The 12,325-nt window shown below is 41.6% G+C and overlaps 1 protein-coding gene across 1 annotated transcript; it reads left to right on the top strand.

Moving 5' to 3' along the window:
- Nucleotides 1-1,428: 1,428 nt before the first annotated feature.
- On the top strand, nt 1,429-2,700 carry GPR88 (G protein-coupled receptor 88). Its single transcript, XM_071750946.1, has one exon. The coding sequence runs from the start codon at nt 1,506-1,508 to the stop codon at nt 2,586-2,588; it is 1,083 nt and encodes a 360-aa protein (XP_071607047.1). The 5' UTR covers nt 1,429-1,505; the 3' UTR covers nt 2,589-2,700.
- The last annotated feature ends 9,625 nt before the right edge of the window (nt 2,701-12,325 follow it).

Below are 12,325 nucleotides of genomic sequence, written 5' to 3'. Positions count from 1 at the left end.
AGTACGTGCTGTGTTGCAACAGATTGACCCACACAAATTGACTTCATTATCTAACTGCATCCCAACATATTATTTTGACATTGTCATTTGTTAGCTTTGTGAGCTTAACAACACCTAAAAACACCTTATAAAGATACCTCTGGTCAACATATAGGTCATGCTTCATTAGCTGAAATTGCTTATTTCTGTAGCCCACATAACCAACCTTCAAAAGCAGCTTTATCCTAAATGCACCATGAAGTTATTCAGAATTCCTTTTCTGGAGAGCTTTTAGAGGAAATTTAAGTTCCTTTACCCATTTTCTTAAAAATCTTGTCCAGGGTAAGGCCAGTTAATATTTTGTCCTTATTTGAGTAAAAGCACTGTTGAGTTCCTTGGGGAAATCCCACCCAATACTAACTCTGTTTGGGAAGGGACTGTTAAGCCCTCTTCAGCTTTTAGTCCAGCTAAGAACCTGCCATTCACCTCTGTGGGAACTTGTGCTCTGAATTTTGGTGTGAGATTGTTTAAATGCTACAGTTTGTTTTACCTGTGGACTTAACACTAGCATTCACCTCTAGCAGGCTGATGATGGAGAATTTCCAGCAGGCTTAGACAAGCTAAGTTTGAAGAAATGCAGGTTATGTAGATTAAGGACAAGCTTTATCAAGTAAGAAGTACTGTCTTACCAAGGATCTTACATCTCTATTATGATTAAAAGATATAATTTGGAAAGGACATTTTTATTTTAGACCAGCTCTAAAATAAAGCTTGCAGAAGCATAGTGTGCTTTCTCTTAACAAAAAGGAAAAAAAAAAAACCCAAAACAAACAATTTAAGTTAGTATTTAGCAGAGAACATTTTACAGTAAATATATGGTATTTCAGCAGAAGTTACTGATATTGGTTTGGAAGCTTGCTGCTAATGAAAGTTTTGTAAATGGCTTAGAATCAGAAGACTGGTGAGGCAAAGAGAAAAGAGTCAGACTGTAGTTGCAGTATTTCTGGAGCGTGATAGGTTTTGGTGGTTTTTTTTTTTTCCTCTTGATTTAGCAAGTTAAAAATCTGCTGAATAATTCATGAAGTGTGGAAGGGCTGAATCTTCCTGGAATGATATACTGTGTACGTACTGTGGCACAGGAGAAACTGCAAAGCTTTCTATCAGTTGCTGCTGTTTCTGCTGCTGATTGCAAGGTGCTGCTGCTTTTGGCATTTTCACAGCTACAGAATTCTCAGTCGTGCTGTGGTCTGCTAACACCTATCTGCTCCCTATGGACCCACCTTCACCAGCTACAGTCTATGGAATCTGTTGCTATCTACCTGCCTTGGACACTGCTGTTCTCTGGATCCTTACTGCAAACTCCGTTTTCTGCACCTTGCGGCTTGTATGACTGAAAACTGACTTATAGTACCTCAGCTGCACATCCTCCCTTGTGCTTGGTGAGGGCACTTCTGCAGCAGCATCTTCTGATCCAGACAAGGATGGGATTTACAGAGCAAAGTAAAAACTGAGCTGCACTTAGCGAGATGCCCAACGCCTCTTCCTGGAGCGCCAGCTCTCCTCTGCTTTTGCTCTGGGAGGACTCTGGGACCCACATCTTCCTGTCGCTGCTCTACGCAGTCTTAGCTATCTCAGGGACTTTATCCAACGTGATGGTCATCTATTTAGTCTTCTCTTTCAAGAAGCTGCAGACAACTAGCAATGCCTTCATTGTGAACGGCTGCGCGGCAGACCTAAGCGTGTGTGCCCTATGGATGCCCCAGGAGGCTGTGCTGGGGCTGCTGCCTCCCAACTCCTCCTCCCTTCGCTCGGCAGAGTACCGGTTGCTCCGAGGCGGGCTCCTCAGCCTCGGCCTCACTGTCTCCCTGGCCTCTCACCTGCTGGTGGCCTTCAACAGGTACGTGCTCATCACCAAGCTGCCCAGCGTGTACCAGGCCCTCTACCAGCGGAGGAACACGGGATGCATGATCGGGCTCTCCTGGGCCCTCGCCCTGCTCCTCGTCCCGCTGCTGCCCGGGCTCTGGACTTCGAGCTCTGCCCAGCAGCCGCCCCCGCGGCAGTCGGACAGCAGCTCTCGCTACACCGCCCTGCTCATCGCCCTGGCCGTGCTGGGCCAGACCGCGCTGCTGCTCCACTGCTACCTCGGCATCGTGCGGCGGGTGCGGGGCAGCGCCAAGCGGGTCAGCGTCCTCAACTTCCACCTGCTCCACCAGCTGCCCTTCCCTGCCGCCCCGCCGCCGCCCCGCCGCGCCCAGCGCCGCCTCAGCAGCGTCTCCGTCCTGCTGCTCTGCTGCGTCTTCCTGCTGGGCACCCAACCCCTGGTCTGGGTGAGCCTCCTGAGCTTCTTCCTGCGGCCGGCGCCGCCGGCGCTGCAGGCCACCAGTTGGCTGCTGCTCTGCTCCCTTTCGGCCTTCAATCCCCTGCTCTACACCTGGCGCAGCGAGGAGTTCCGCCGGGCGGCCCGCTCCGTCCTGCCCCGCGGCGAGGGCTCCGCCGCCGCCCCGCGAACCGCCGCTGCCGGTGGCTCCGCCGCCGCCCCGCCCTGCCCGCAGCTACCGCGGCGGCGGGGGACGGCGGGCAGCGCCAGCGCCGCGGCCGCACCGCGCTGAGGGAACACGGGGGAGAGCCAGAGCCCCCGGGCAGCAGCCGCTCCCCGCCCCGCAGCCTGCCGGCGCTCGCGGGCGCTCATCGGGCGGGCGGGAACTGCCGCCTCCCTTCAGGCAGCTCCGTGCCCCTCCCGCCGGCGGTCACCTCAGGCTGGGCAGCGCTCCCCCTCGCGAGGCCCAGTCCCCTTGCGCCGGCCACCCCGGCCCCGGTTGCGCTCCCCTCCCTGTGTCTCTTTTCAGACCCAACACACCTCTTCCCCTCTCTCTCTTTCCGAGTCTCCGGCTGCTTTTCCGGGACAGGGGGACGGCGGCTGGGCTGCAAGTCTGCGTCCACCGGCCCGGTAGCAGCGCTGCCGTCGCCGCCCCCTCAGCTCCGCTCCCGCCCCCGGGTGCCGTCCAGGGCTCCAGCCAAGCGCGGTGGATTTAGGACTCTGGGATAACCGGTAAATATGGAAACGTACACAACTGTTATGCTTTAAAGATTTCCTTATAAGACAGGCACCTAGACCGCTCCTGCTGAGACTTACTCTAAGTTTGGTTTTATAAACGCAATTCTGTCAGCATTTGAAATAGTTCTTTGAAGAGAGGTCGATCCCTGAACACAAGGTTGTGAAGAACTGCAGTGTGTCTTATTACATACACACACACAAACCCACCAGGAACTGCTCCCTTTTCCCCGTGTGACCTTGCCTCTTTGCGAGGTCCTCCTTCAGCTTGCCCTTGGATGATGCTCAGTCTGTGGAAACTGCTGTAATGAAAAACAGGTACACCTTTGTGGTGATTTGGTTTGGATATTTCATAAAAGGCCTTTTATGACGAAGGCCTCTGCCTCTGGTAATGCACTTGATAAAATACAGTGCAATAAGGAGACCAGTGTTGTCCATTCATACTGTTCATTTACCAGCTTATTGTGTTTCTGTTAAGTACGTTGTTGCTGAAGTGTGATTTCACAGCCTCTGCTGAACATAAAATGACAGATATTTGGTGTGGCATTTGGAAAGGGGACAGCTCCTTGGGCTTAGGGTGGCAAGTGAAACAATCTGTGGTGGCGAGTGATGCAGCTTTATTCCTCCCAGGAACAGACCTAAAATCCTTTTTTCCTTCTTCGATGCCTGACCACCTCCTTCCCCCTTTCCAACAGTCACTGCTGTTCTCATGGTGATAAGACTTGAGTATTGTGACTTTTGGCACGAAAGGCTGGAACAAGGTAGTTGTTTTCTGAATCCATGGCTGTTGCTCATTGAACTAGAACAGTATCACCTAGACTGTCATCTTGAGATGAGGGGACACATGGGAAGATAGGGAAGTTCTTCACAACACGAGTTTTTTGCATGGGATGATGGGTATTAATATGAGCTTGGCAGATCTCATGAGCTCATCATAAATCATGGAATAATAACAAGGAAAAGACAAGCACGATGGGTATAACACAAAAGGCCCCAGGGCCATATTTTATAATGCTCCACACTTTGCATGCCTTACCTGATGGAGCTTCAGCTTCAACAAAAATTGCTTTAAGAGGAAGGGAGGAATTTAATTTTTTTTTTTCCCAAGTCTAAGAGCTGTTAGACATCTATGATATAATGATGGATCTAAAATCTCCATACTAAGATTACATCTTTCTAAATAAAAAAAAAATATTGCCATAATCACCAAAAAAAAGTTCTTTTTGAGTTCAGGATTTGACAAAGGAACAAAGACCTTTGTCTTTGTGTTTGAAAAAACCCATACATTTTCAGGATGTAAAGATAATCAACATCTTGAAAGCACCCTTAGCTATTTTAAAAGAAAAGTAATTTTCTTCGAGTCTGAGGCTTAGAGACAGTTTCTTCCTCCATCTTGGGGCCTCTGTGAGAGACTGTGCCACTGAGGGACAGCATCAGAAAGATGGCGAGGGCTAGGAAGGAAACATGAACCTACAAAATATGCAAGTTTTATTTTTATTGTCATTGTGCATGTATCTTGGAGAGTGGAGGAGCCACTATATCCTTGTTGTAATCTCTCATCCTGATCACAATGACTGTGTTTTTACTAGCTATGGGCAGCTAATGGAGAAGGAAAACTATTCCAACCACACCTATACCAATTTTGGAAAAGTTTCTGGATCACTGCCAAAATGAAGCTAAACTAAGGGCCACCAAGGGGTAAGGCCTTGTTCTGCTATAACGTAATCCTTAGGCTGGAACTCACAAAAGTGTGCACATCACCACTTCCCACCATGGCTAAAGGAGCTGAAGACACTTGGTAAGGCTCAGCTCCTTTTGCACAGAAGCAAAAGAACAAACGTCCCCCCCTGGTTTTGGCTATGGAACATTAGTCTGGATTTAAAGCAATAACCTGTTACAGAATTCAAACATCAGATAACTAGAATTTCTGGCCTTCTTCCCTTGTGAAATAGCATGCAAGTTAAATCTGGAATGCCTGTATTTTGTATAGACTATGTTTTAAATGCTGTCATGAACAAAACTCTGGTTAGCTATCCTTATGCTATGCATTAATTCCAGAGAAAAGCTGGAAATCCCTTGGAAATTTTGATGTAATTACATCTGACTGTAAATCTTTGACTGTTTTAAAATACTCAGGTGACCTAAATAGCACTACACAGAAAAGAATTTTAATTTAAAGTAATTAAGAAAGAGTAGCTCTCTCCTCTTAAGGTCAGTTTATCTGAGAAATTACTGCTCAGAAAAGTCCTTTATGCCTTGTTCTACAGTCATATTCTTTGTATTTCCTCATTGTAAATACTCCATGGCAAATTGTGATGGAATCTTGGCTTAGTCCAGCTTCTCCTGGCTCTGAGGTACTGCTTCTTTGTTAAGAAAATTTATCTGACTCTGAGTTTTTTGTATATGTGCTTTACTTTTACAGCTGATTCAAATGCATCCACTGCTAGTTTAATGTGACTTTTCTTCAATAGGAATTTCTGTTATGCTCAAACAACTAATTTAGAGACGCAAGAAATAAGTTGCAAATTGTCCTTTAAAATGTCTTGATCAAAAGTTATAGCTTGGAATAAATCTTTTGGATTTACCCTTAGTTTAAGTTGTAAAAAGTCATTGAGCTACTTTGTGGAATCAGCTAGCTACAATAATATGGGGCTGCACCAAAGCTGGACAATCATTTCCCTAAACAAAGGTGCATAAAAACATCCAGGCAGCAAAGTGAAGCTGGGAAAACATGACAAGTAGAGATAAAGACAGCAGGACAGGACAGGAACACACTGATAGAAGATACACTGATAGAGAAACAACACAGAGAAATGTCTGAAAGCTAAAGGAGACCTGGGTTTGTGGTGAAATAAACCATATAGAATCTGATTCAATAAATAAATCTGATTTGATATAAACCATATCTGATTCTTTATATATATGAGGAAGCAGAATTCTATGCTTTTGTTAATGAACAAACCAATGCAATTGTATTCTCAATTTCTTCTTTTAATGGAGTATTTTATACACAAGAAAATTGTCTTTGTCTTCTGGAATCAAAAATGGCTAAAAACATAAAATACATCAGCATTCTTATGGGGACTGCATTCAACTGCATTACTGGTCTTGCAAGCAGGGATAACATCTCAGCTAGATTCAGGCAGCTATAAGAATGTTGTGAACCTTTTTTTTCTAACCATCAAACTGATGCTATTTTTAAAAAAAACCCACATACAGATTATTTTCAAATGAAGACTTTTAAGCATAGCATTTCATTAAAGAAAAAAGTGACAACATATACTTTAGCTTTCTATTTCATCTTAAATCACATAACTAGATTATTGCAGTATTCTTTAAATTCAGAAGTACCTTTCCCAAAGGCAGTGAAAATAGCTTTTCTCGTGACTGTTTCACTTGTAAGAAAGCTGCCTTTTTTGCTCTTCTGTGTCAATCCTTCCCATGCACTGTCATCATTGTACCAAGGTAATAGTCTGTTTTCCTCATTTCTTTTCCCCTTTCTTCAGTAGTTTCTGTAACTTCCTTCACCAGTGCAAAAGTTCTTGATCGTGCTGATCAGGGCATCACTCCTTGAGCAGTGTAATTTTTTGGGAGACAAATGCAAACTAATACTAAAGAACTGAGGGACAAATGCCACATACTTAAATTTCTACATAAGGCTGGTAGATTTGGAAGGTGGGGTTTTCTGCTGTGTAGAGAAGTGAACAAATGCTGTGTCTGTATTTACATATACTTGCATTTGGTTATGCTATGTAAAAAAAAAAAAAAAAAAGAAGGGTAGTATGGAAAACAGTCACAAATAGTTTGAAGGTTGGAGAAAAGATCTTCATAGCTGAAGAGCTCATTATGATTAATTTATCAAAAGTGACCTCATTATGGAATACACACCCCTATGCAAATATTCAGAGCACTCTGTTACCATACGGGGTGATCTAATAATCTCTTCTGGCTTTGTAAAAAAACCCCAAAAAACAAAAAAAACCACAGCCTTGAAGGAAAGCAGCTTTGCTCCAAGGGAGTGTGAGCCAACTTCTTTGCTTGTTGTCAATGAGGTCAATATGGCAAGGCTTCCTGTGCAGTCTTTGCCCTACATTTTGCCTAGACAGGTATTAATGAAATAAAAGAACTGGAAACAAAATAATGCTGAAGGCAAACCACTTGTGGCTACTTTCTGGCCTGAAGTGTTGGGTTGCTGAAAATAACTTAATAACCACTCCACTAAGGTTAACTGTTTGGTATTTAGGACAAACTGTAGGATATCAAACCTCTTACCCCACACCAAGCATATCATAATTATAGAGCCAAGACTTTTAGAGTTGCTTAGAGGATAGGAAACTGCCTATCAGGGGCAGAAACTGCCTATCAGGGGGGGACAACAGGGAGCTTAAACAAGACAAAGGAGCTGTGTAGCACAACAGGCTTCACCATGCTGAATTATGACTTTGTAGGACAACAGGTTGAAAAAATTAATAACAAAGGTGTGCCTGTGCCAAATTTTTTTTGCATTCTTTAAATGCCTTTTTTTTTTAATGTACTTCTGTGAGATCTTCCTCCGCTTCTAAAATTTTCCTGCACTCTAGAACAGATGAAAAACATATTTAGGATTAATTATTAAAGAAACACAGAGGAAGAAAGGTTTCTGCTCTCACTAGACAGAGTCAGCTCCCATGATCCAAGGACAAAGGTACAAGGAAGAATGAGATAGAGTTGCTATTTTTTAAAAGCTTCACTAATGACCAAAGACACATTGTATTCAGGAGCAGTCCTACAGGGTGAAACAGCTTCTGGTGAAGAAATGCCATCACAGAGCCATACCATAGGTGCTTGTCACATTTGTTGTTTTCTAAATGGACACGCTTGTTGTGTTTGCCTCTGCTAGTGCCACTAGAGAAGGTATTAATATTTGTGGAAAATAGCTGTGAAATTTGGGCTTATCAGTAAGGCCAAATTTTGGTTACTGCAGCAGGACTTAACCTTGCTGCTCCCTCTCCTCCTGAGAGTTCGGAGCATAGCTAAGTGCTATGGAATTGCAGTAGAATCGCAGTCTTGGGGGGAGAAACCACAGGAACTACCTAGAAAAGACACCTTTGATATTGTGCTATTTTATTCACATCTTCATGAATCTGCCATCCCAAATAGAAATTTCTTAATAGCTTTCTTCCAGATGTCTGGAGTCCTCACCTGTCCTGTTACAGTCTCAGGGCAGAATTAAAAAGGCAGATGTGCTTCAGGCAAGAGCTGCATCCATCCTGATCTGTTCTGAAGCTGATGATGTGATGGAGGTGTGATGTCAGTCTGAAAGCCATGAGCAGTAGCAATAGAAGAAAACTGTGAAAGGGAGAACTTGAGAGACTAAGTTGATGAGTTGAACAATAGCCAGAGTTATGCAAAGCATTACTCAAATTTTGTTTTGTATTTGCTCCCATGAGGTGTCACAGTGACTTGTCTTCTTTGTTTTCTTCTGCCCCCTTGGTCTGTCTTGTCTCAGAGTACTGCAGTGCTGGGAAAGCCACTTTCTTCTCACCCTAGAGCTTCTGACACAGACTTTGGTGACATTTCATAAAACACTGGTTCTGTGATTTTATATAAACTTTGCATCATTGATTCTAAGGCTCAGTGAAAGGGCTGTAGGAATGTTGTAGCTGTGGAGACAAGTGCACCAAGGCTTAAAAAGAGGTAATAACTAGAAATACTGTGAAGTTATGTAAGTAGTACTACTTGTTATCTACATTTGATTATTTCTTCTTGGTCTTCTGCTGCATTTCATTAAAAAAAAAAAAAAAAAAAAAAAAAATTTAAAAAAAAATCTTTCGAATAATCTTTTTTTACAAAGGTAGTGGTAAAATCTTGTGGGATTTGAAATGTGCAATCATATTAGTTTCTCCAGTGAGCATAACTGTCCCTCTTTCATTGAACAAAGAGGCTTCCTGCACTCTAGAACTTTTTACTTATTTGTGGCATTATTTCTTGCAGGTTGATTAAATGGTAGAGTTGGTAGACTGCAACATGGCAAAACAAGAACAGCCACAGTACTGTGTCTGATTTTAATCCTAAGGCACTTTTCATATCTTTCTCTGTTGCTATCAGCTTTTTTTGTATGGTATTAAAACAAGGCAGTAAAACTATCAACCATGGTTTAAAAAAGATAGATAGGAACACAGAAATTATTAATTGTGTGTGATGAGTAATGTAAACTCCTTGGATTCTGAAGTAAATATCTTGCTTGGCTCTTTTCTGCTTGTAAGTGTTATGTACATGCTAACAGGATTAGGAAAGTCACACACAAATGTGACAAATAATGGCTCAGAGCTGAATTAAAGGCTTGAATTAATTTTCTTTTATCTCATGCATCATTAAATATTGCTATTGTACTGTCTACTGATTATCTATATTATACCTGTCACCTGATAGCAACCACAGTCGTTATGGTAATGTTAAGATTATAATTATAGTCCCTTCTGCAATGTAGTCATACTATGCTAAAAAAATGTATCTTTGAGGTGGTAGTGCCCCATGCTTGGTCTGAGCCCAAACACAAATACTTGAGATTTTCAGGGAAAAAAGGATTTTGTTTTTGAGTTATTAACATTTAAGAAAAAATGTATACTTATATGTAGATATAAGTGTATATATTAAAAGAAATATAGCCTTTTAGTAATATAGAAGGAAAATAATATACTTACATGTACATATATGTATATATAATAAAAAATATGTAGCCTTTTGAAATATAGCTGTACTTCATTTGTGATAAAGAAAACTTGTCAGAACTTCTTACTCCTTCCAAAAATCCCTTTAGCAGAATTTGGGAATTTAAGAACATTTATAAATGCAGTTATTACTCAGAGATCAAAGAAATCATGTGAAAGTTTACTTGGCAGCATCTCTTGGTGGGGTAGCTAAGCCCATACCCTTTTACAGTACAACACATGGTACCCCAGGCATTCTGTCTGTACCTCATAAGATCTGTCCCATGGCAGAGCCTGGTGACCTCCAGTGCTCAGAAGCTGATTTGTGAACCATAGCCAGGAATCCTGGATTGTGGGTGGGAGGTAGAGAAAGAAATTTGTGCTTTCAGAGAGTGACCTGAAAAGGGCAGAACTCTGAGAAGAAATTCTAAGTCATTATCTGGTATATTCTTCAGATTTTACTGCTATCACTGGTCTATTTTCTTTTGGTTTGGGAGATGTCTGTTTAGTTCTAAAGAATAGATATTGTCTTTTAAGTATAAAAATGTATAAAAAATTCTTTTTAAAATGCAAAAATTTACCAGGGAAACCATATTGAGGAATCTGTGAGAATGCACTCAGGGAGCAAATGGTTGAAAATAAAAAACCATTACGTGTAAAACTAAGGGTCTTGTAAACATTATCTTCTTTAGTAATATCTAACACTATAAATATTTCATTAACTTAATGAATCAAATAGCTGATAATATGTTAATATTATCTTTAATTTGAAAATAATCATGATCACCATAATCAGGACAGAATGGCACATGCAAATTTTTATCTTTGAGTTATCTGTAGAAATACTGCAGTGTTGATTTGTTCTCATAACTTACACAGTACTACATTGAAATACTGCTTTTTTATTAATTGATTTTGGGAATGAAATTGGTGAGTTGTAATATGGTTTTGGTAGCATTTTGACATCAATATTTGTTTTCAAGCATGAGGGTACAAAGCAGTTTATGTGCCAGCCATTCCTAGGCTAGCGTAGGTACTTACATAGGTAAATACTTTTATTCAGATATTCTGTGAACAAACTATAAGGGCAGTGAAATCTCAATTACTTCATTCATTATTTAGGGGTTAAGGCCTTATTATACTCTAATCATTTAAGAAGTCTGGATGATTAGTAGAATTTCATAGAATACCTTTATCTTTCCTGTGAGTCTGAGGTGAGAGTTTGATGACTTGGCTGTTTAACTACTGGGCATTAGCAGTGAGAAGTCTGTGTAATGATGGTTGGTGGAACCACACCATGCCCATGAGACACAGTAGGAAATATTCCTCCTAGAAGTAAAGAGATTTCAGTGAATTATAAGGAAAGATTCAGAAAACTAGATTGGATATTGTGTAGCCCTGGCTCAGCAGAAACTGCCATGAGCCAGACACAGATGTGGAAGAGACTTCATCTGCTCTTTTACTGCAGCCTTTGTGATGAGCTTACCCCTTTGTTAGAGGGACTGGATCAGTTCTATGCCTACAAATAGTTAGGTCCTGCATGTATTGCAAAGGCAAATGAAACCAAGACATCTTTGAGTGGATCTCAGATTCCAGGTGCATACAAGGAAACCCACTACCCAAAACCAATTCCCATTCCACACAGCCTGTTGCAAGAAGTTGTGGTGGACATTTCATTCCTTCTTTGCTATGCCCATGAAAAAGACTTTGTTCCTAAAGGGAGAGAAGCAAACCACCATCCTCATGAGAATCTTCCTCTAGCTTTTTTCCTTTCTCAGCACCTCAGGGAATATTCCAAGTCTCTTCAAATATCATTCCTTTGAGAGCAGGAATTTTTCTTTAAGAGACAAATGCCCTCAGCAGTACAAGAGAATTTAGCCATATTGCCTTTGATGTCCTGTGAAGTGTACATTAGTATTGCTACAGTGCCAACGTTTTTCAAAAGGCACAGGTGGCTTGCCTAGAGCATTGGTATGGATCCTGATTTTCCATTTTGGAGGGAAGCAAGAACACCTATTCCAAAGGAAATTGTATACTTTTGTCTTCCATTTTTAAATGAACTTTCAATGAGGAGTTTATTGAGAGTCTCGGGGAGTAATTTATTTCCCTTATTCAGCTGTATGTCCAGATAAATAATCAAGACTAGATTGACAATTGTGCTAACAATAGCTCCCTGGGTCTCCATCTGCTACACCACACAATTGTGTTCAGCACACAGAATCACTGAGGTCAGGAAAAGAGAAGCTAGATGGCACTGTGGTCCAAAGAGATCGAGATGAAGCTGTCCAAGCCGTTTGGTCTGAAAAGCCTCTATAATTTAACAGATTTTTAGCAGAATTTAACAGCAAAATCAGCGTCAGAATTCCTAAAGTGGAATTACAGGGAGAGCAGACTTTCCACTTTTGTCTGGGGTTTTTTTGTTTGGGTTTTTTTTTTAAACACTAACAGGCTTAAACTTAAGCATATGGACATGAAAGATATTACAGATGTAAAATGCTTCAAGATTGCCTATGTAGCTAAAACTGTAAGAAATAGGTTGTGCATTATTGCCTTAACATAACTTATACACTCAGATACTGCTGTGCAAACATGATAATACAAATGG

Source organism: Heliangelus exortis, chromosome 8, assembly GCF_036169615.1.
Source record: "Heliangelus exortis chromosome 8, bHelExo1.hap1, whole genome shotgun sequence".
Lineage (NCBI taxonomy): Eukaryota > Metazoa > Chordata > Aves > Apodiformes > Trochilidae > Heliangelus > Heliangelus exortis.
The sequence above is the reverse complement of the archived record's forward strand: the minus strand, read 5'-3'. Positions and strand labels throughout refer to the sequence as shown.